Source organism: Parambassis ranga, chromosome 2, assembly GCF_900634625.1.
Source record: "Parambassis ranga chromosome 2, fParRan2.1, whole genome shotgun sequence".
In the NCBI taxonomy this organism is placed as follows: domain Eukaryota; kingdom Metazoa; phylum Chordata; class Actinopteri; family Ambassidae; genus Parambassis; species Parambassis ranga.
Window position 1 is genome coordinate 19,502,155 of NC_041023.1, and position 24,594 is coordinate 19,526,748.

General features: G+C 41.3%; 1 protein-coding gene across 1 annotated transcript in view; it reads left to right on the forward strand.

Annotated features, from left to right (window-relative positions):
- Positions 1-1,307: 1,307 nt before the first annotated feature.
- The window catches only part of gsap (gamma-secretase activating protein), a 28,947-nt gene continuing 5,660 nt past the window's right edge, over positions 1,308-24,594 (forward strand). The window contains exons 1-30 of the mRNA XM_028396597.1: positions 1,308-1,568; positions 2,230-2,300; positions 2,990-3,046; positions 3,233-3,302; positions 3,411-3,458; positions 3,542-3,630; positions 3,774-3,843; positions 4,170-4,219; positions 4,566-4,676; positions 4,759-4,815; positions 4,898-4,944; positions 5,036-5,121; positions 5,810-5,887; positions 5,992-6,078; positions 6,155-6,247; positions 6,398-6,566; positions 6,961-7,051; positions 8,600-8,669; positions 9,365-9,444; positions 9,938-10,018; positions 10,251-10,373; positions 10,563-10,618; positions 12,287-12,318; positions 14,177-14,238; positions 15,224-15,319; positions 18,565-18,635; positions 18,786-18,880; positions 19,426-19,545; positions 22,920-22,981; positions 24,081-24,185. Of these exons, the coding sequence (XP_028252398.1) occupies positions 1,481-1,568; positions 2,230-2,300; positions 2,990-3,046; positions 3,233-3,302; positions 3,411-3,458; positions 3,542-3,630; positions 3,774-3,843; positions 4,170-4,219; positions 4,566-4,676; positions 4,759-4,815; positions 4,898-4,944; positions 5,036-5,121; positions 5,810-5,887; positions 5,992-6,078; positions 6,155-6,247; positions 6,398-6,566; positions 6,961-7,051; positions 8,600-8,669; positions 9,365-9,444; positions 9,938-10,018; positions 10,251-10,373; positions 10,563-10,618; positions 12,287-12,318; positions 14,177-14,238; positions 15,224-15,319; positions 18,565-18,635; positions 18,786-18,880; positions 19,426-19,545; positions 22,920-22,981; positions 24,081-24,185 (2,415 nt within the window). The 5' untranslated portion in view covers positions 1,308-1,480. The remainder of the gene's footprint in view (positions 1,569-2,229; positions 2,301-2,989; positions 3,047-3,232; positions 3,303-3,410; positions 3,459-3,541; positions 3,631-3,773; positions 3,844-4,169; positions 4,220-4,565; positions 4,677-4,758; positions 4,816-4,897; positions 4,945-5,035; positions 5,122-5,809; positions 5,888-5,991; positions 6,079-6,154; positions 6,248-6,397; positions 6,567-6,960; positions 7,052-8,599; positions 8,670-9,364; positions 9,445-9,937; positions 10,019-10,250; positions 10,374-10,562; positions 10,619-12,286; positions 12,319-14,176; positions 14,239-15,223; positions 15,320-18,564; positions 18,636-18,785; positions 18,881-19,425; positions 19,546-22,919; positions 22,982-24,080; positions 24,186-24,594) is intronic.

Here is a 24,594-nt window from a genome sequence, read left to right on the forward strand (position 1 = left end):
AGTGACAGGCTGACACACAAGAAGCATACAAAGCAGCTGTAGTCTTGAACACATTTTAAGCATTATATGTGTAATATTGATCATCCTTCAGCTGTATACTACTTTTCCACATTAAAATCACACAGCCTGTGCTTCTTATAAGCTTATGGTGTTATGCCAGCCTCTGACCTTTCATATGGTATATTCACAGGCTATTCTTTAAGGTCATGACTTCATATTGTCCTTGTCTTCAGCTGTGTCTCTTTCATATCTGTATGATATTAAGATTTTCTACTTTTCAAAATAAGAGCTTCATCTTTTCAAATTCTTAACCGTGTTTCAGCAAATTAAATTCAGATTGCAGATTCTCCAGCAATTCAGAGCAATCCTTCACATTGGCATTCAAAGCAATGCTTCAGCTGCAGCAATCAAACTTACATTTTGTTCAGGAAATGCCCTTTTCTAGTTTATGAATTTAGTGTCCATGTTTCCCATGTGTGAAATAGTCCATAAAATAAACGTATTATCATTATTTATATGTGTTGCATTTTTCCTGGTTATTAAGGAGTGCTATACAATTCCAATGATACATAAAGTGAATAAATATATCAGACCGTTATGACAGTGTTGAACATGTTTGTACTGGTACTCGGTGCTGCAGTGGAAGCTCTGTGTTTCATTCACCTCTTTGTGAAGGGAGAGCCTCTGTTATGTGCTGTTTCAGCGCTCAGCAGATGGGGGCAGTGTTGGTCATCAAATGTTAAAACCCCAGTGCATGCATTATTAATGCTTAATAATGAATTGTGAGTGACCTCTGGTCATTGCTGAGATTGCTAAAGTCCAACTTTATTGGACTAGTTATTTTTTAACAGTAGAGTCCAATTTTTACATAGGCCTAGTAAAAAAAAAAAACTCAGAACATGAACATTCAAATCTTATCTCAAAAGTGTATAATGTCTGCTTCCTCAGCAATGGAAAAAAATCAATACATGTAGCTATTTAAAAATTACAAATAAAACTTGTTTCCTACATCCCAAAAAAGTTTGTTTTTATTTATTTGAGCTATAGTTCTTGAAATTTAATGTAAACACATATGAATCCATTCATCATCGTCTAATGGAGGTGTAGATACACTGACAGACTGTAAGGTCTGCTGCCTCCTCAGTCACACACCTCTGTGAAGTTCCAGCCCCCATGCATGCACGGGGCGGTGCGAGATTCCAACCTGCAGGATGGATGCTTCTCTCCGCCTATGGCAGTGATTTTCCTGGCTGTGTGATCCAGAGAGGAGGGAGGGAGGAGCTAGCGTAATGTTTCCGCATGTCAATACAAAAAATAGTTTTATGAAGCCCGGAGTTAAGGAGTTAAAAGCGGAGTCAGCAGCATATGTACTTTCAGTTTTACAAGGTTCACCGGTCACATGATGTCAAGCCTGAACAGACAGCAGCGGAAATGTGCGACTTCTTCTTAAAGAACAGGAGTTAAAGCTGCCGGAGGACACATGCTGAAGCTACAACCAAAGTTTGACCTGCACAGAGATGTGGTGTCTGACATCCTCAGGAAGGAGGCGTCCGTCTGCAGGGTTACAGGTGACGTATGACGGTGTTTTTGTTGCTTATTGTACTTTTCCTCTATTGTTTACAAAGAGCTAAACTTCAAACCACGTTCAATTAGACATGTTTGTCCTTTTTATTATAATTAGGTCGCACAAACACCCTCGAAACTTAGCTATAGCAGTGACATTCTTTTAGCCCAAGCCCTGGATGCATATTTTCCTCTGTGCTGTTATGTATTGACCACCAGATGGCGCCATTTCATTACCAGATTCCCCCTCATACACACATTAACATATACTTGATCATTTGTGCATGTTCAATTAACATTAAACGCAGCAGATTTTGAAATAACACAAGATAAGTGCAGAAAATAAGAATGTAGTTTGTAAAAATATCTTATACTTCAGCATTCTTTCATTTAATCAGAGAAAGACATGTCATACAGTGCATTCTCAGTGTGTTTTATGACTGAACATGGCACTACTGGATCAAATATCATCAAGGATCACACAGCGTCTAACCACATTTACACTATAGGAAATACCATTTTTATCATTTATATAGCAGTACAATGACTCTGTGGCTGTTTTGCATGCAGTGCTGTTCAATAGATATACTGATTATTTACCTGCACATCTGGGCATTTGTAATGTATATGTATAATAAGGACTCATTAAATGTGCTGCGTGTGCAGAGTACTGTGAAGCAGTGGACACTCGTATCCTGAACATTGAGAGAAATGGGGACATTCTTTACTCCTGGAAGGTGAGTCCATATTATAAATTAATTTAATCCAGAGGGACCCTCAGCATGTTAAAATCAGTGTGAATGTTTAAGCATTTTTTTAACTATGCTATAGTTGTTCTCATGTTAGATATGCACACTATTTTCTTCTGGTCTCAGTCCTGTTGTAATCCCAGATCTGTGAAAAAATTCTATATTCTTTTCATTTCTCTATAATTCAGCTTGACACATTTGGTATTTTTGGAAACCTCCTTCCTAGAATCTAAAATAAAGTCCTGTGCGTTGTGCCGGGTTTTTCTGCACCACATACATTTTTAATGATAGACCCTCTATGTGTGTGTGTGTGAGTGGGTTTAAGAGGTTAAAGACAATGTGCAGCCTGAAATAAAAAGGGGAAATAATCTCCTGTTTTTTCACAATGTTATGCATGCCTGGGTGCTCTGTGGTTTTCAGTGCAGACTTCCCTTTTATTTTAAATCATCTGAGCCCCTAAAAATGTGGAGGGTGGCTGGTTTGAAGTGAGGCAGGTCGAGTCGGGATAATCAGCAAAGGTCAGGAAGAGAAGTAAACAGGTCGAGCGTGACTTTCCAAACATATTGAAGACACCAGTGGGAACTGTGAGCAGATTAGGATTATCCATGTCAGTAGTTTGATTGATGTGATGACACATGACCGAAGCAGAGGATTTGTGTTTTCTTCTGATCTGATAGGGAGCAACAGGTACCACCAGGATTGGGAAGTATGATGCCAACAGCAAGCAGAACAAGGTGAGGTGTTCAGTGCAGCAGATCAAATGTGAGGGGTTGACATAAGTCATTTCCTCCAGAGTGGAGCTATAGGCAGCATAACATGGAAATGCTTACTGTATTTCTGTACTTACTCTCCATTATTGTAGCATGGTTGCATTACTGTACTCGTCCCCCCTGTGGCTGTGTGTGTATTTTCCCAATTAGCTCCTGTACACGTTCGACAAGCAGGTGTGTGTCAGCAGCTGTTCCCTGAACAAGGAGGAGACGCTGCTCGGTGAGCCTCTGTAATGTACAGATAATGAATCATCAGCACCGTTAACAACACTGTGATCCTGACCCCAGTTTATGTACCAGACCTCACCTTCTGCCTTTTGCCTCTCAGCTGTCAGCCTGGCACAAAATACTGGAGGAAACGAACGTCTCAAACCAAGTAACAACCACCTCCTTTTCTCTCTGTTTATTAACCTATTAGTCTCTTATAGTACTTTTAAAATCTGTGTTCTGTCTCTTTAGTTTCAAAGTGTCTGACTCTCCTGATTGAGATCCATCCCATCAACAACACTAAAGTCCTTAAGGCTGTGGACTGTAGGGTCAAAGTGCAGGTGGAGTGTTTTGCTTAGCATGTACCACATCACCTTGCTGCCATGTTGTCACTGAATCGTACACTTCCTTTGTGTCTTTTTAACGACAGTGATTTTATAAATGCTTGTTGTAAACCATTAAGTATCTCTGGGTCTTTCTCTAGTTCCTCGTTCAAGAGCCTGACAGGAGATCAGTGCTGGAGAGCCATCTGCTGCTGTTGACTGAAGACGGATGTAAGACTCTGTGTCCTTATGTTTGTCTGTCTATTGATGCTAAAGTATGTTTATTAATTTGAAATATGAAAGCAGAGAGACCTAACTCAGAGCCTTTAATGGATTTAAGGGAGTAAAACCGTCTCATAGAAGCTAGCTTGCTAATAAACCGATGTGCTGAGTACAAGTGAAGAGTGACCAGTATCGTAACATTTCGTTACATTGAAATGGACCATTTCTAAATGATTAATTGCTAATGATAATTAATTGATGGTTCATTTTTTAGAATAAACAGTGTTCCCTTGAGAAACATCATTCAAACATAGCTCTCCTTGTGTGTGTTTCAGATGTGGATCTATACCATGTGCTGCTAACCAGACAGGAAGGATACAGAGTGGTAAGATACACAGAGGTCTGCATATGAACATGCAGATGCCTGCAGGGAAGGAAGCAGCACTAAAATGTCTGTCGGTAAAATAACTGAGCTATAAATTACATGCAGTATTTAAATTCTTTCTATGAATTCACACACAGAGTCATTATTATGTGAAACAGTAGGAATATATTTACATAGCCTAGTGCAGTGAACTCATTGTTCTGACCTCATTCTTAAGCCATAAACTATACTCTGTGTGTGTGTGTGAGAGTGTGTGTGTGTGTCCTCGTCCTCCCTGGGAGCTGTGCATTAGGAATTCAGTGTGTGTCTGCAAAGCTGAATATAAATGTGTGTTTGTGTGAACCAGGTGATGGCAAATCCCGAGCGTTTGTCCAGAACAGCAGAGAGAATAGTGGAAGATTTCTGTTGGGTCCAGTGGGACAGACACACGCAGAGACTCTACTACCTCACACACAAGGTAAACACATGCAGAGACAAAGATCCTATTCACTCATACAAATATATCCCCTAAGACCCTTAATGAAGACATCCTTCCACAGGAGAAGTTCCTGCTGCGATGTGTCCAGTTCTACCCAAACCGTAACTGTGAAACTGTGGTACGTCATCTTATCTTCGTAAACACCTCATATTTGTTTTTTTTGCAATAACACAATATTTTCTTACTTTACTCTCCTACAGATGGAGCTCGTCTTAGATTTGCCTTCTAATTCATTCAGCTCAGTCAGGTAAGGCAACAGTAAACACAGCTTCATAAATACTCCCAGAATGGTCTGATCTGACTTTTGGGGTGCTTGTTTTTGTGTGTCCGTCCAACAGGTTTGCAAATCTGGGTTTTGACCATTATCACTCTGAAAGACCAGAGCAGGAGCCTGTGAGGATGCAGGTGCTGACTAACAAAATAGGTAACACACAAACACTCTTAACAAGCATATAAAGGTAAACATGAATATTTCATTTTCATACACATTTGAAGTGTAATTGTGACCAGTGTGATTTTTTATAGAGTTTCCTTTTAAGCGAACAGGAGAACTAAACTGTGCTGTCACCATTGTTATCTGCGTTCTGGCTGATTCCTTGTTGCATCCCACACAATGAAATACAGAAGCTCCAGTAGCCTACAGAAACAATGATAGAATTACATTCATTATAGATGAGCTGCACAGCCATGAAATTATTCTTTCAAGGTTTAATGCGAGTAAAGTCTGCCTCAAGCTGCATGTAAATCGATCAGAACTTACTTCCTCCCTCTGACTTACATCCAGTAACATTAACTAAAGTCTGCAGATGTCTACTGTACTTTTTCCACATAGCTTAAAGTCAAGTAAACAGGGAAGCTAGCAACTACATGAGAAAAGCATAACATAACATTACTTAAAGACTGCAGATGTATACTGTTTTTCTACATTACTGTTAGGAAATTAAAGAGCCAGTGTGGGAGATTTGGTGACATCTAGTGGTCAGGTTGCATATCGCATGCAGCTCAATACCCTCCCTTTTTTGAGCATGAACGAAGAAAGTGAACTCCTCTTTAGAGCCAGTGATTGGTTTGTCCTTTATAAATGTCGTCATGGTAACTGGTTCATGTTTTAGGAAGCATGTGTGTGTGCTACAGCCAGCCTCTCAAAGACAAACAGGAACTGATCTACGCTCTGGTTTTAGTTCACAAAGGTGCGTGTTGCTCCATCTGCTAATTACTTCTCCTGGCTCTCACTGCATATTTAACTGTTAGCCGAGCACATGGAGACACATGTTGTTCTCCTCGCTTCCTGCAGACTGCTATAAGAAGTTCAGAGTTTCTCTGGGAGGCAACGAGTCGCCTCAGAAAGCCACACAGCTCCATCCACTCTTCATCCCCATAGGTCAGTGAGCAGACATAAGTATGTATTCACAAATGTGTGCTGTACATAAGACATGCTGTGCTTCTGTTACATGTAGGTTACTACATCCTGGTGTATCTGCAGGGATATTTCCTCCACTGTATCAACACCAGGCAGCAGGAGATGCTCTGTCATTCCCTCTTCCTCACTGGTAAGACAAGGTTTTAAACCACAGCACACGTATATGCACATACAAAAAGACACAAACACCCAATGTAATTTAATCCACGGTGAAATTCAAATGTCCTTTCACTAAAGTAGCCCTGACTGAACCCTGTATCCATTCGGCTTATCCATTAAGGTCCTGATGTGAACCTGGGCCTGCAGTGTCAGGCGGCTAACATCACAGTGCTGCACGCAGAGGAAGAGTGTAACGGCTATCTGTTGGACATGGCTACGGGGAGGATCCACGCTGTAGAGCTTAACCCTGCCTACCTGCTGCGGATCCTGCGATCAGACACAAGTTCTAGGTGAGCTTTTTGTGGAGGACCCATATGTGCTTTAGGGTTATTATACACACACACACATTGAAGTGAGTCCTGAGAGAACAGGAGGGTATAGGTAGGCAGGAGATATTTTTGTGTTTGTGCACCTGCAGAGTGTTTCCAGAATACATTTAGCTTTAGCTTGGGTCTCTGCCAGCAGACACCGTCCAGCTCGATAAAGATGCAGCAGCTCTTCTCCTTATTTGCTTCTGGGACAATTTTTCATCCTGTTCACCAATTTTTTAAATCATTTTTTAAACAGCACATATATCACAATATAGTACCAGCCTGTTGGCTGTATCTTCTTCTCTGGGTTTCTGTGTGTATATGCTCATGTGTTGTAAAAGGTAAAATTTATTGTTCGTTACCTCTGTTCAAGGTGTCCCAGTGGTAAGAGTGACCCACAGCGCCTGGCTGCCCTCCACTGTCTGCTGGTCTACATGGGAAATGACCCGAACCTGGAGCTGAAGGTGCAGATACAGACAGGATAATGGAGTTAGTGGGCAGAAATGTTGACCTTTAAAGCAGAGATAGTAAAGTTTTGTTAGGTTTTCAACATCAATGAGCTCTCCTTGAGGTACAGAGAGCACAAAAAGAGAGAATGCAGATATGTATATTACAATGTAGTCATTCATCATGTGGATGTAAGGAAATGAAAAGGTAAGAGGCAGAAAATGCACACTTTACTTTCTGCACTTCTGTGTGGGTGCGATAGGTGTCAACCTTGAGTTGGAAGACAGCAGCCGTACAGAAGAGGAAAAGACAGACAGAAGACAGGATAATAAAACAGGATGAAAGAGAAGACAAGTGTGCAGAGATCAGACAGTCAGACCAAGAAAGGACAGATATTTAGTTTGGGCACAGTGCTGACTATGACTCAGACTCCATTAGTATTATACCTAAATTAAGATGTTCCAGCTGCTCTGATAGATTGCAATAAATTCTTTCTTTAGAGGTTAAATGAGTCACCAGCTTCATTAGTGCAGCTAGCGCTGGGAGATTGGACACCACACATAACATTTGTATTCTTTGTAAATGGGGCCAGCAGCATCAGTGTAAAGGTGATTGTTTAAGAACGCCTCATTTTTTTACTCCCACTAATGTCGACTTAATGTTTCTGGACTCAGACTGACTGAGATGTATTTAAAGTAAGAACTGGCAGCAGTTTCCACTCAGGAAATTTGCATTTTAATGGGATGCATTACACAAATATACTGAAGCTAGATCATTCATAAAATATTATCAGCTAGCATGCTAACATTTGCTAATTAGCATATAAAGAGTACACCTGAGGCATGTAATGAGTTTTACTGTTATTTGTGAAAGTATTGACAAACTTTAGAAAGCTCTAGAACAGAAACTGTTTAATTATCTATGTATTGTTTTAAGAATTAATCAAACATGATAGATTAAGGACTAAATAAGATTTAAATAAAGGATTATCCTAATTAGTTTGACAGCAGGTAGGCCATACAAACCAGGACAGTCACCCTCCTTTTTTTAATGACCCTTTTAATGCTAGCAGGTTGCTGGGTAGCTTTAGTGTCCTGTTTAGCACACAGGTAGCTATTTTCTCATCCAACTAAAGCAAACACTTTCACAAATATCAAATATTTTATTTTATTAACATTTAATTATTTAAAGCCAGACAATAAGTACGTACTCAAGAGTTAATTGTCTCACCTTTACCTCATCTTTTTTTGTGCATAAAGTATTTTGCTTCATAAGTATATAAAGATGAGTTAGTATTGTTATGTTTCAATATTGTGAATACAAAATACACACGACTGTGTGCAAAGGTTTTGGACTCTGTTATCTATTAGCAGAACATCAGCAGGCAGAACAAATGGTCGTAACCCTTCGGTTCAGCTTCATATCAAGTGTGGAACTGATCCTCTGAGGAGTAGCAGAGTGGATTGTTCACATTGAAAGAAAGTCTAAAACATGACATTCAGTGCAGCTGTAGTCAATCTGACTAATGCCTCTCTCCCTGTGTGTGTGTGTGTGTGTGTGTCCAGATCATTGAATGGCTGTGTGACAATGTGAACACCTGGGATTCCTTTGATCAGATCCAGGAGTTCATTTTAGGTCAGTGGACACATCAAGAACCCCCCCTGCCTCCTCCCCCCCTCCCCCTCTCTCCTCCTCCCCCCTCCTCCCGTTTGAGTATCACTTCTTCTTCCTTTTACAGTCTCACAGCTCTCTGGCCTTTTTTATGTCTGTGGTTACTGGACTGCTTACATCTTGTCTACACAATGGCGAATTCTTTCATCAACTGTGTTTGGCTCTTCCCCCCCCTCTCAAGTATGTGGAGTGAGAAAATGATTATTCTGAGACCTTAGAGACTCAAACAAAACAGTGCAAATATGGTTAAATCCTAGCCTACACACATCACATTAGTATGTCTGTCAGACATTCTGTTGAAGGAAAGAACAAGAACAGAACATAATACTAATTTCCGTTTTTTTAAAGAAAGAACAGTTCACCCAGGGAGTATATGATTGCATTAGATAGTGGAGGAACTCTGCATAAATTTGCATTTTATAGATGCTGCAATACTTGCTCTTAGAGTTCAGATTAACACAGGTGCTACAGTACAGGATGTGAAGATAATAATGGTGACCTAATAAATGATACATAACTCGACTGTGTGCCCGCTAATATATCACAGTGATAGTGGTGGGACACAGGCTCAAGTGCTTCATTAGTCTTAACAACCACGCATACACATGATTAAACTGAGAACATAAAGTATGTGTTTCTTCTTCTTCTCTCTCACACAGCTTCTTTGTACAGAATAAGCTACAAGAAGTCTCTCAGCCTGGATAAAGTCCTGCCATACTCCTCTGTATTCGAGAAGAAGGTACCACGTGCGCACACACATTTATGCATACATTCCATCAAATTGCAGAAATGTATTGAAAAGGGCATGTATGTGTATGAATACAGATGAGGAAATACTTGCAGTAGGCCTTTGGTCCCCATGAAATCAACTAGTGGATGTTTCACATGGACCATCCAGCTGATTTCTGCTAATGTTTATGTAAACAGGGAAACTAGCAACTACATGGAAAACAGCCGAGAAAAGCATGCAGTTATAAATTATACATACAGGTAAATTGGATGGGGATGAAATTGAGGAAGACTGTGGGCTAAGGTCAAACCTAGCAGTGGAAAGGAAGGAAGAAGAAGCTTGTAGTTGGATGGAAAATAAGTCTATTTCTACCAGTGAGTGATGAGTCCACATATTTGGAATTAAGCACACACACTTGTAACAGTCAGGTCAGAGACTGCAGCATTGTTCACTCAAACACACAATATAATTGAACTAATGATAGTTTTCTTATGGTTTCTAGGAGATCCCAGCGTGTCTGTTGGAAGTCCCTGGTGTGTGTTGTACCACTGAACTGCATATCACACTTGTCTTCAAAGGGAAGGTAACAACACAGTATAAGTGCTCATAAACTGTCGTAGCAGCATAGATATTAAAATATCTCTTATCCCATTAATATCTCTAACATCGGCGTCTCTGCGATGAATGGAACTCTATAAACACTGTCTGCTCGAGCGCAGTTTAGATGCAATTACCTTTCAGTGGTTTTGCAGCAGTGTCCTTGTTTTGTCTCTGTAGTTGTAACTGTCGGTTTCTGTGTGTGTTTGTGTGTTCAGGCCAGGAGTCTCCAGGGCTTCTGGTCAGAGCTGCAGTGGAACACAGAGAGGACAAAATATCTTGATGCTGTTCCCAACCCCAGATACAAAACCTCACACATACAGGCCGACTGGGACAAACTGGTGAGTGAGTGCCATCACTCAGTATTCAAACAGTTGATTGCTGTCTCTCGTAATTGCTTCAACATGCTACTTAATGTGGGGGGGGGGGGGGGGGGGGGGGTTGTGTCCTTGCCTGCATACCTGAGGGTTTTTTTGTCAAACAATGGGAGCGTATTTTCAGCCCTCCTATGATGGTGTTGCTCGTTTCAGAGGTCTGAGAGGAGACCCTCCAGTCGCATGAATCACACGGAGGACAACACAAAGAAGTAGGTCTGCCTCCCACCGGAGCTTTGTTAAGAAATGTGCTACAGGCTCGCAGTCCCCATACAGGAGGGTAGAAAGTGCACTGTGTTCTAGTGTTTGTTGTAAAAAAAGTACATCGTTTTCTCTAATGAGGTGCTGTAAGGTCAACATTTAAATCTCAAAAGGCTTGCAAACACCAGTGGCTCCATCTTGGTAAAGGTCGTATGGGTAGCAGATTGTAGCGCTGCGTCCTAGTTTTTGAAGAGTCGATGGGGCAACTGTTAAGATTTGAAAAGTAGCTGCGACAAAACACTCTGAAGTAAGTGAAAAGTCCATTTTCCTACACCCTTTAAATCCATAGTGTTTATAGTGTAGTGTGTATGGCAACACAAATGTTTAACATGGCAGTGAAAGCTTCCTGCTTTTTTGGCTCCCACAGTGACATTTTACACATATTGCCATAGTGGGTCATTAAATAGCATCAATATGCTGATGACACACTGCTGTACCCAGTGGTGGAGGTAACTAAGTATTTGTACTTTGTTGCTGTAAGTACATTTTTATGTATTTATACTTTACTTAGGTAAAAAGAATAGTGCATACTTTATACCTTCTACTCCACTACATTTGTACAGTGTTTGTAGTTGTTACATTTGATAAACACAGTGCTGGACTGATGTGAGGTCAGACTCTGCATGGAGGTGGTGTCACGCTGCCAGCTGGGTTTCTATAATGAGCCTCAGCCGTGATGCCGGGATGCTCTGGCTCAGTTAGCTAACTAGTTAGCTACTGTCTGCTAACACAAATCCATCCATTAATGTCTGATTAACATTAATCTACAGCAGGAATACTTACACAGTAAAAATGCTGAATGCCTGTTTTTTATGTTGATGTAGCACTTCTATTTTTACTTGAGTATATATTTTGCTGGGTATTTGTACTTTTACTTAAGAACCAAGCTTCAGTACTTCCTCCACCCTTGGCTATACCTGGAGCTGACTTTATATCCTCTGGATTCCTGTAGCTTTACTTCAGACAGGTAGCTTGGGTTTAGGATTTGCAGCACACATTACATGCAGCTTCTTATTTTCTATATTATGTCTAAGCTCACATATCGGAGAGATGTGTTGCTAACAAAGGCTTTCTGCCTCAGGATCTTATATTTTTATTTTAACCGTTGCATTTTCACTTCCAAGAGGTGGTGGTGACATTTAGGGGAAGTGCCTGAAACCTGCAGTTCCTTTAATGACCAGTAGATGGTGACTCCAAATGCATCTCAGTCCCCATAGACCTCCATTTAAAAGTCAAACTCCACTGGGATAACAAATACAGTAAAATAATGTCAGATTATGACAGTCCCCAAACAGTTAATGATGAAATGACTCGGCGGTGATGTGGACCTGTGTGGACCGGTGCTATAAAGGTGAATTAGACCCTGTCCTTCTTGTGCCAGAGATCAAACCTCCTGCCTTCTACTTCATAATTGGCTTCTCTTCCTCCCAGCTAAACTTCATAACCTGCTTACCAACTTTGTTTTAGTTTTTATAGCTTCAGAATATATTTTTTTTTGCTGTCGACTGCAGCACTGTAGTGTTACACTGCCTCGGCTTAGAGCATAAAAAGTAAGACTCTTATTATAATGCTGGCTTGAGGGATTGTTTTCACACAAAGCTTTTCCTCTTATTTTGTAGAGTTCTATCAATGGTGGACACCTGGTGTCTTGGTAAGCACACTTAACACACACAAACATAACACACAGGTACACTGTACACAGGGTGTGAATGTGCACGAGTACATAACAACAACCCCGGCTTCCACCGTAACACAGAACTGTGTGCGAGTGTGTTTGTGTGTTCTTCTGAGGCTGCATTCTTCATGCCCACTGGAGAATTTGGCTCAACAAAAGCACCACACTAATTTATCTTGGAGGGAGAGGTTGAGAACGAGGGAAGGGAGGAAAGGTGGGGGTGGGTGGGTGGCTTGGTGGGGATACAGTGAAAGAAGACAGAACAAGAAGAATGATGAAGAATGCAAAAATTACATAACAGCGAGGAGTTTGGTGCTTGCCTCTCCTGTTTTTTTTTTCCTGTCTCTCCTCTTTCATGACTCCAGCTGTTTTGTGTCAAATACAACATGAGACCTTTTCTTACCTAAATTAATCTGCACATATGAGCTCATAACACCCACTTTCTCCCACACATCTTTATCGCATTCCCAGAACTAGCTGAAAGTTATTTTTATTTATTTAAGTTTTCCTAGCATTTACTTCAGTAGAAGTGCCTTGACAGCAAAGTACAAATGCTCAAATTCATGGAAATCCCACATAATAAAATCAGCAAATTAGCCTCAAACTTTAGGTTAAGACAGTTTTTTCCATTTTTACTGACACAGCATTTAGATATTAGATCATGTAATTATTGATAGTAAAGCATCAGTATGTTTACATTAGCATCATAACATGCTAACCATGCTAACAACAAACCACATAGCATCAGTTTTGAGCATGTTAGCATGCTAAATTAGCATTTAGCTCAGTGTCCTAGTACGGCTATTAGTTTTGTTAGCATGTGAGTTTAAAGTTAGTTAGTTTGTTGGCTGTGTGTGCAACAACCTCACCAAACATGCTGCTTGCGTCAGAAGGCCGCAGCAACGCTGTTCTCAGGGGGTTCATTTATGAGGCGTGTTCATCCAGGTGTTCTCAATCAGCTGTGATCAGCCATGTTGGCCCCGCCCATGTCCATGTCTCCAAAAAAAGTGGACACAGGAAATTGTGTCATAAATAAATAAAATGTGTCATATACACACACACACTCACATATATATCTTGTAAAAATGATAAAGATGGATTAAGATCCACCACGGTTTAAATGTTTATAAAGAAAAAATGTTTATTAACACAAAAGTTTACAAACAACTAAGTAGATTTGGGTTTAAAATACTTTTTCAGAGCCAAACTAGTAAATATTTATTATCCTTAGTAGATAAATAAAACCATGAATATAACTTGATGGTTTGAGTGCACTTTGAGTAAATAAATGAAAGCTTGTGCGTGCATTTGTGTGGCACCAGTGAAGCTACAGTATCAGCTGAAAGCAAAAAAATATGTACATTTAAAGCAGTTTGATTACTTTGAACTGCTAACAGGCGTAACTACAGTGAGCTTGGCAGCACAGCTAGCTGAGAGCACTGTTTATATCTGTAACATGCTACACTGTAACATCAAAAAGCCGGCTTCTCATGTGTGTGTGTGTGTAATAATTCATCATTCATCTAACTAAGCTAAAGCTGTGTGGTCCACTGACTGAATTAAAACACAGCAACACACACACACAGCAGGAGTGCACCCTCACAACCCCTTCTTGAGGTTGAGGATGTATTCCAAAAGAATCCATCTTACAGTCTCTCCTGGCTTTTATTTATTGTTTTTATTGAAGTCATAAACAAGGCGTCTTCCATTTGTGCTGATGGCCCGTGTAATGACGTGACACACCTGAGGCTACCTGTAACGTTCGCCGTGTCAAAGCTGCAGCATCAAAGCTTTCTTCAAAGCTCTCTTTTTACTGTTTGTTCTTTCCCATTAGATAAGAAGCTGGTGCCACTTTTCCAGGAGGAGGACCATCAACAGAGGGCACTCATAGGCCTGGTGAGACTTCTGTCAAATACATAAAGTATAGCTAGAGAATATACTGGCCTGCCTGTCCACTGTGTAGAATGTAGAATCACTCCTTCCATCCAGATCTACATCAAAAGTCCTTCATCCTTCTAAAAAGCCAGCGGTTAAACATCCCGTCACTCAAAATCAAAGAGCTGGAGCAGAATATAAAATTCACAGCCTGGATTGTTTAGTGATAAAACGCCCGCTTTCACATTTTTTGTCAGTTTGAATAATGTCGCACAATCTGTGTGTATTCTCTCTCTGCTGTCACTAAACTGTAGATGCACAGTAAAGCAATGCGATTGAGTGTCCCAGATTGTTGATACACAACAGTTTAACAGCTCCTGGAGGTGGATTTGTTGTTTTTTTTGCTTTAGTGTGCAGTGATATATAGAGCACTAAAAAATCCATAGTGAAACGCTGACAACCGATTATTTCCCACCACAGCCATCTTTTAAGGTGAAGCTCCTGTTATGCTTCAGATGAGTCGACACTTTTTTAAAAAAAGGGCATCTTAAGGTCCCCGTCCTGCTTCTTTTTTTATTGTAGGCTGTTTGATGGACAATTTCATATCCTCCCATTTTCTCTTTGCTCAGCATAGTTTTTAAAGAGCAGATAGACTCAGTTTAATGGAGTTCAGCGGAGATGCTGGCGGTCCCTCAGCTATTCTTAGAATGACACAGTCCTCCTGTCTTTCCCTCTTTATTCCCTCCACCACATCTCTTTTTATTCATCCTCCTCTTTCCTGTCACTCCTTTTTTTCTTCTTCTGCTCCCCTCTTCACTCCCTTGTCCTTCTAACTAAAATGCATCAGCTGTCACTGCTTTCAGTCCTTCACTCATCTCCCTCACTCTTCACCCTCTTTCTTCCATGTGAACTTGATTTGACCCTGCTGGCTGCCTCGCTGGCTGTGCTGAAACACACTCTAGGCTATAGCCTAACACAGAAAATAATCTTTTTTTTGGTTTTGCAGACTGTCGATAAGCTACGAGACCACCTCAACAGACACCTGCCTCGCCTGGGGAAGAAGAAGATCGACTCGCTGGTCGTCAACTTCGTCGCCAAGCTGGTTGGTATCCTGCATGTGTTCGTGATAAAGCGCGGTCCAGGAACTCTTTGTTTCCTTTCCTTCCTTTTTAAAGACGCGTTGCTTTTAAAGTTATATTTATTTAATGTTTTTAGGGAAAGGTTAAGTGACTCACAGCGAGGTGAGCTCAGTGGAACAGATGATGAGTCCGTTCTCCACTTTAACTCAATGGTTTTACACTTGAGAGAGGTTTCTGGGAGACATCAGGACAAACATCAGTTCTGCAGCTAAGACATCTATACTTGGCCCGTCGCAGACTTTGAGTGATGCTGCAGACACCTGTTGATTGTAGTAGAGTAACATAAAGACACTGACATGATAGTGTGCATTCATGTGCACCAACTATCCAACTAAGAAACAATGGTTCATATTTAGCTCGGTGTGCCATTAAGTGTAGCAGAAAGTGAAAGAAAGTTTTAGCCCTGGGTTTTGCCTCCCAGGCTACATGTACCTTACACTCCCTTGTAGATGTGAACAAGGCCAGATACAGTTGTTCTAAATGTAGTCTGCCTGGAGACCATGATTCGTACATGTGTTATGCAGCCTATAAGCAGGACACCCAGACCTCCCTCTCCCCTGCCACCTCCACCTCCAGCTCATCCTGAAGGATGCCGAGGCATTCCCAGGGTAGCCAGGAGATAATCCCCACCTGGTAGCCAGGGCCTGAGGAGGGGCTCACTGGAGAGGGAAAATGTGACATGGGTTTGTCCTTATTGTGGAAACACCACCCACAAGAAAGGCCTTAGGAGTGTGGTGCAGTGTGATTTGGATGGCAACCAGAGAAGGGGACCGTGGCTTTCCAACCCTAGGCTGCTCAGCCTGGCACTTGGAACAAAATGGATCACACTGCACGTCACACAACCTCTGTCAGTGATTGTATGAATAAGCCAAGGACATAGGGCAAATTGATCTGTATCGGGATCAATCATTTGAAAATATGGGCATTATTTTTGTCTCTGCAAGGTTTGTAAGGACACAAAGAGAACTATATGTTTAGGTGTTGTCACCATGATATATTTTGTAAAACAACTCACACACACTTCTCTGTGACTACGACTAAAGAAGACACAAACCAAGAGTTCATTAGAATTTCTGGATGTGCTTTATAGCACAGTTGCACAGGTGGGATCTGAATAACCAAGCAGAAAAGACATACCCACTCTGGACCTTATGCAGGTTCCTGATCTGTGAAGTCAGCTGTTTAGTATTCCTCGGAGGTAAGATGCCTCCACAGTTTGGTGCAACTGAAAGCAGACCTACAGCATATATATCAACACAAATGTATTAAACCAGGCCAAGGGTAAGGCTGGAAATGAATAGAGAGCAGGATGATTGTATGAAATTTAAAATGACACAAACCGTCCTGCTCACAGCTGGATTGGTTGATCGCTCAGAATCATGAGTTTTAATCTGACTCAAAAATGAAAGGTAATGGGAAGAGGCGCGCCTCACAGCAGACAGTGATCATTGAATTTATTCCAGTTAAAAAAAAAGTTCCTATTCTGGGAGACAGAGTTATTTTAAACACCCAAAGACCCATGAGAAACAGCCTTTTGGGACGTTTTACTTAAAGCGTCTGTGTACTTAAAGCCACATCATGCTTTACAAACTCTGGGTGGTACTCTGACTCCTCTCTAACAAATAAAGAACATCTCCCCTTCTTGTTGCTGTTTATTAAGGCTAATGGTTACATTGACACAGGGGAGAAGTTGGGCCTGAAACAGATTACAGCTTCTGAAGAGTCGGGAAACTTGCATTATGATAGATTGCAGCTGCAAACTACATTATTGTCATTGTTATTTATGTCCTGTCCCCGTCGCTACAGACAACACAGATGCATTGTGTTCTATAACGGAGCCCATGTCAAGGCAAAGAATATGAATTTCTTAAGGCATAATGCAACGAATAAAAATAGGATGCAATATTCTTATTCATGAAAGAGAAAAGTTGTTCTCTACCCAAGGTTATTAAACTTTCTGTTAGCAGGAGACCCACACTAAAGTAAATCCAGTCTTTTTGTTGGGCTGAGGCTCATTAAGACAAATCGCTGATTCCAGATTTTCTTCTATTTAGAAAGCCACGCAGGGATTACTGTGTGTGTGAGTCTGTGGCTTTAAATTACTTATCTGACACAGTGCTACATATTTATACTGTTTACTTGATTACATCAGCAAAATAATGTTAGGTGGGAAAATTAAATCATTAATTATTTCTCGAGAAGTTGCCACCTCGTGTTAAAAAGACAAATACATAATTCATAATTCTGAAGATTAACTAAACAATTCATGGATTGTGTTTGAATATTAATCTCTGTTTTTTTCTCTGTACAGAACACAAACACAAAAATGTAATATTTTAAAGGACCAGCATGTATGAATGTAGTGACATCTAGTGGTCAGGCAGCAGAGTGCATCCAGATTAACTCCCCCCTTTGTTGTTAGTAGGTAAACATGCGGTCACTGTGTCTGTGGACGATGGAAATATTGAAGTTTATGTTATATTTTAGCCTGTAGATCCTTCTTAAAACATGTAAATTAAAAATAAAAAATGATCAATGTAATCAATAATAGAGCATTAGCATATAACGAATACAGAAAATGAAAAAAAGAGACTACATAAGTAGAAAACAAATACAAATCTGAATAATAATGCATAAATAAAGAAAAAAAGAGTCTTTTTTGAGTGTTACATTGTTAAAAATTTAATAAGGGATGTTGAAAGAGTTAAATAAATCAGAGGAGCTTATTATTAATTTGTCTTAACGCCTTTGTTTTTGCTTTTTGGGCTTGTCTGTTACACAAGAGAAGCTAATTGAGATTCTCACCCTGGGGTCAGTGGAGGATGTTGCTGATTGGCATTCGGAGGGTTTCCCACTGGTGCACAGGATGTGGACGAGGCAGATGGTTCTTCCTGTTTTTGTACAGGAGATGAGTGAGTGGTCATTTAAGGGAAAGAAAAGAAGTGCGTTCAGGCAGCGGTGGGCACGTTTGGACAAGCGGTGGAACGTCGACGAGCAGACAGATGTGTGGTGAAATGACGCGAAACTCCTGTTCACATCCTGCTCTTCTTCAGGGGAAATAAAAATAATAGGAAAGCGAGGGTCATACAGAGGTTTTCATGCTCGCAAGTTGAGCTACACAAGTTGAGAAAGTTGAGAAAAATGTTTTATTTTAATTCAATCGAGCATCCCCAGCACAAAGCACTCAAATGTGTGTGTGTGTGTTTAGCTGGAGCTCATCAGACACATGCTGGAGTCCGTCTGGCTGATGCACAAACTTGGTCCTGGTGTTCTGCGCTTGTGAGTAACCCTATTCAATGCTAACATAAAGCATAATATAACAGAACGTGTGTGTGTCTCCAAATGTGCAAACTGCTGATGACCTCTCATCATGCTCACATTACATAACATCTCCTCAAATTTTCCTCTGTGTGTGTGTGTGTGTTCCAGGACGCAGCAGGGCAGTCCGGCTGAGTGGGCCGTCTTTCACTTCATGTTTCGGATCCTGGAATCCACCCAGGGTCTCTGCCTGCCCCTCCCACCTGGTACCACATACACACACACACACACATACACACACACACACACACACACACACACACACACACACACACACACACACACACACTCCTAGCTGTTATAATCCAGTCTGTCTCTGCCAGAATAACAATGTGTGTTTCTTGCTGAGGGACAAAGAGAGCAGCTTCCCTCCTGCTCTAATGTAACCAAAAATATGTTAAACATTAGCCATGTGCAGACATGGGAAAGCAGAGTGTGAATTCATTTTCAATCATTTTAATTCATTTTTCAGTGTTTGCTGCTTTAACCCCCCCCCCATGTTACATGATGGTCCCATGATGGTTTAGTCACTTGTAAGTAAAAGTGTGTGGGTTAGAATCCTATACCGTCCTCGCAGCAAGGCAGCACACCCTTATAAATGTGTGTAACTGTGAGTGAATGTGTAACACGGCGGGCATGCCCAGTCCGTCTCAGTTTGGTGAATAAAAGTTTGAAAACTTTAATGCAAATTAGCAAATGCTACCATGATAACGTGCTAACCTGTGTGTTCTGTCCTTCTGTCTCCCTCCAGGCTTTCACACACTGTTTGCAGTGTTCGCCGTGCGCTGCGTCCCTCATCACACTTTTCTACAGTACATCGACCACGGTTTCCTGCGGCTCACCGAGACCTTTGTGTCTCGTCTCATGACAGGTACTCTCTCTCTCTCTCACACACACACAGTGTTTGGTGCGTCATTTTTGATATTACTGTCCACCATTTGGATGAATTACCATGAAATTTTGTGCAGACAATATGGAGGATGACTTTTTTGTTGGTCCTCTGATATTCACTCTTGGCTCACCATGAGAATATTTACTACTACTTGAAGGATTAAATTTGGTCCATTCGCATTTTGCATTTAGAATTAACTCATTACTACTTTTATTTATGATCCACATCAGCTATAGTATATTATGTGCTACACCGAAATGTTGAACATTTACCTACTAAACATGAAATTAGCTTTGCAGTTTGGAGCATGATATTAGCATGTAGCTTGAAGGTAGGAAGTATAGTGCCACAGAACTGCTAATCAGCTACATGATGAAACACAAGCTAGCTTGATAATACAATCGTTCAGCCAGTGGACAAGAAGAGCAAAACCAAAATGTTTTACATTGATTGTATGAAAAAGTGTAAATAACAGGGCATAGCATTAAGGTACAGTAAGTTATATTGTATTTAAGTTTATGAATGATGATAGAATAAGAACTATAACTATAAGAATAAGAACTCAAACTCAAAGTAAATATAAAAGCAAATGTCAAACCACATCTGGAGAATCAGCAGCTGTCATCAAGAGGCATGAGGAGGCTCCTCCTCTTTGCGCTGTCTCCTGTGTTTTGTCGAGAGGCGAAAAAATACAGGAATGGATTTAGGCAGAAGTTAAAAAAGTAAAAACATTCCACGAACGTCAGCATCTTGCTAACATGGAGCTCATCCTCTGCCTGCCTGAGACTCGCGGCCACGTAAAAGACACGAAGAACGAGAGGAAGAAAGCCCACGACCAGGGAGGCGGCGATGATTCGGATGAAAAGCTGAGTGACTCTGGGCGTTTTCTTGTCAGACATTTGTATCCGGTTGACGCCTCTGACGAGCATTAGGTAGAAGGACAGCAAAACAAGATGGCTGACGATTGCAAGTGAGATGTAGACCGCTTCAAGCATTGGCGTGAGCCTGTAATCCCTGCAGGAACCGTCGTAGGTCTGCTTGGCAGGGCTTTGTACCTCTCGTAGTAAAAACACAGCAGGTAGAGCAACCAGGGCTGCCAGCATCCACACGGAAGAGAGCAAACACCGCTGCCAAATCCGGTTCACCTTGTTCCACTTGTTAGGATGGAGAACCTGGCAAATCAAATAAAAGAGTTTGACTGCTGTTCTTCTTTTACGGCTTTTGTTTAATGACAGAATGGCACGTACCTGGTAGTACCTCTGAATGCTGATCAGCACCAGGATGTTCGAACTGCAAGTGATGCAGAACACAAAGCAGTAGAACAGAAGCTGACAGGCCACATGCGTAAAACGAGGTCCGAGGTAAAAGACGGCCCCGCCGAGCAGCACGCAGAGCAGGCAGAGGAGGTCCGACAGTGCCAGGTTGAAGAAGAGGCGCTGTGAGATGGAGGAGCCTCGCAGGTGTCGACTCAGTTTGACTATCACAGAGATGTTAGCGGGGACGCCGAGCAGGCAGCTGACTGCGAGAACCATGCCGGCGGCCACGTACCAGGGATAGAGGCAGGAGGTCAGAGGAGATCCCAAAGAGGAGGAGGAAGAGCAGTTAGAGGAGAAAAGGAAGGAGGAGGACGAGGTGTTGGAGCTGCTGCCAGACGTCATGGTGGAGAAGTGAAGAGACCCAGACCGTGTGACCTTGTTGTCGTGATCATCGGGTTGTTGATCATGCTCAGATGGTCTGTGGTCTGATGGTCTGTGGTCTGGTGTGTGAGACAAGGTCGTCTTCGCAGTTTAGTCTTCATCAGTCCTATTACATGACTATATAACTTCTTATTAGCATGTTGACATTAGCAGTAGCAGCGCTACATGCACGTACTTTCAATTTATTGCTTGCTTTTTAATCTGAATTATTTACTAAAAATTGGTGGGGTTCTGTTTGACCTTCTTAGCGCCACAACCTGCATCACAGCTGTGTGGAACTACTTTCTGAATTACCCCAGAAACCCATGAAACCCACAGGAACTGTGACAACCAGATAAACACACACACACCATCAGAGCTCTGATCATTTATATATAATCTAATTCAATGTTTGTAGATCCCTCCACCTCCTCCACCTGCCCCTCAGCCTCCAGGCAGCATCGTCACTTATACTGGAAGTCACACAATGAGACGCTTGTGAGAATCGACTTCACAAAAACAAAGAAAAACGTCTCTATATTCAGATTCAATACTTTTGTTTACCAGGACCTTTTATTTTATTTCTGGAGCTCCTCCACCACCACCACCCACATCTTTTCTAACCACTCACAGATGTGAACTGCAAACGCCCTTTGTGGCGTTACAGTGTGAGACAACAGCGCACACTTGATTTGACTTCAGGACACAGAGCGTCTTCCTCGCAGCGTCTGATCAAGCTGTTGGGATCGGCTCTTCTCTATTAATGCCGAGCGGTAAATCCAATAAGGTTGCTAAATAGAACTCATAATTTAATCAATACCTCCATTTTCTGCTGCTTACCCGAGTCCAGGTCGTATTAAATGATTCATCATGTTATCATGGAGGTCGCATTGTGGCGCGGAGGCCACTGCCTTTTTTCCTCATCACTCTCTCATGTTGATGGTTCTTTGTCATGAGCAGAGCAACAAAAAACAAAGACGGCTGAAGATGAAGTGATTTAAAGCAGCACATTCTAACTTCAAAGTGAGCGAAGGGGATGTTTCAGGACTTTGAAGTATCAGTGTGTGTGTGTCACCCCTCCCAGAGGACTAATCAAATATGTAGAGCTAATACTAAAGTGTTTTTATCAGGGTGATTGGTGGGGCAGCTGTGCTCCATTAAGAGCATATATGTATAAATACATCAATATTTCATCATCATTCAGGTCTTTTGAGAGTCATAGTTTACAGCATTTCACATGAATACTAAAGAAAAACTATACTAAAGGCTCTTTAGGTCTTAGGTATTGTCCTCATTGAGGCAGTGTATGTTCTCTGAAGGGTTCACATGAATGTCTGCACCAAATGTCATGACCATACATCTGTTAGCTGTGACATTTCACCCAAAACCATTGTAACATGGAGGTCTGTGGGGATCGACTCACCTCACATTAAAGCCAGCCTCAAGTGGCCGTTTGTGGAACTGCAGGTTTTGGTTGACAGCTCTGGAGGATACTGCTTGGTGTACCTCTGTAGATCCACAGTCTCCTCCACTTATGGCTCTAAAATAAAAACAACACAGCAACTGTCAAACAATGAGCAGCATCACAGTGATGGTGCTTGTTGATTCTTATGATTCTGACCCGCAGCTTAAACAAAATGTACAGAATCACACCGTGTGTCATCTCTCTGTTTGCAGATCTGGACAACAGTGAAGCCAACGAGCGGCTGAAGTTCAGCATACTGAAGAGGTTCCCTGAGGTACTCAACTTTTTTACAAAGAGTAACTTTGGATTTGATAACAATATGTGAGCCCGTATAAATTGTTAAATGATAACATGTTAAGTGCATGCGCTCTGAGGTCAGATGTGAAGTCCCCCCAAGCCAATCACAAAGCCATTGTGTAACCAGCTGCTGCTGCTGTGTGTGTGTGTAGGAGGTAGATAGTTGTCGACTGAGCCTAACCCTTGTGTAACTTCCACGTGTTCCCATGAGAGTACAGTATATTTCTGTTGTAGCTCTGTGTGTGTGTGTGTGAGTGTGAGTTTGTTCCGTCTGCGCTGTGATGGAGGAATGTTGAGTGTTTAGTGTCTGTGCTCTGTTTCCTGCCCGTCAGATTTTTGTTGGGTGAGTTTGGCAGGCAGGAAAAATGTAGCAGGTACAACACACACACACACTGTGGGGGATTTGTACCTTGATCAAGCCCAGGACCCCATAATGATCACTATATACTGCAACTGTTTGCGTGCTTGAGGAATTCCATTAACCCTTCACATTCCTCCAGACGCACTTGCAGCACAAAGTTGCGTCAACTCTTGTAAATGCATGCACTTACATAAATGTTATGCACAGCATTGAATAAACATCACATAAGGTAGTGATAGAGATAAACTGTTTATATGAAAAGTCTTTTATTTATACTCAGAGGCTGCCACTGCCAGGGGGAGAGAGGAGGGAGGGAGAGAGAGAGAGAGAGAGAGAGAGAGAGAGAGAAATTGTTTTTACATATAAAACATGCCATTATTCACTGTGGAAATGCTCATTTTGTCCATAAAATATTATTAGGCATTAACATTACAGTTAATAATCCTCCAGCACCTGCATGTTGAGTCTCTGAATTTGTTTAATCTCACCTCTGAGATGACAGCAGCCCAGATTATTTCTAATTTAAAATATATTTATTACTGTGGAATCCTTCATTAGCAGTCCACTCCCAAATCATGGTTTGGCGTTCCAGTTGGCAAAATATAGAAGGACAGATGTTCATATACTCCAGGGATGTTTTTTTTTTATTTTGACAACATGAGATACATGACTAAAATCTAAACTCTAGTGTGTGTGTTTGTGTGTGTGTGTGTAGCCTATGGAGAAGAGGATCTACCATATGTGGGATCATCCTGTCAGTTCAGCTTCAATCTCCAGAGATTATGTCAGGACTCTGCTGGAGAAGCACAACAAAAATAAGGTAACACACACACACACACACTCAACACACTGCGGATTAGTAAATAACCAGCTGTGCAAAAAAAGAGTCAATATGACCTGAAAAAAGTCAGACCAGAGAGAAATAATGCTATCGATCAAAGTCATCTTCATCAGTGTTGTGACTCAGACTTTAGCATACATCAGTCTCTTAGCATACAGTCAGCATAGAGTAAGCATAAAGTTAGCATGATAACACACTGGCTAGCTAACATTTTATTATTTTTATTTGTTTTCCTGCAGCTGATAATGTCCTCAATTCTTCTTGTAGTCAGTAGCCACACAGCATGCTAACAGCTAACTAGCTCTCCCCTTGTCATATTTTAAACACACAAAGTGCTTTACAATAAAAATTAAAAAACAAGTGCGTGGTAAAAATACCATCCAATAAA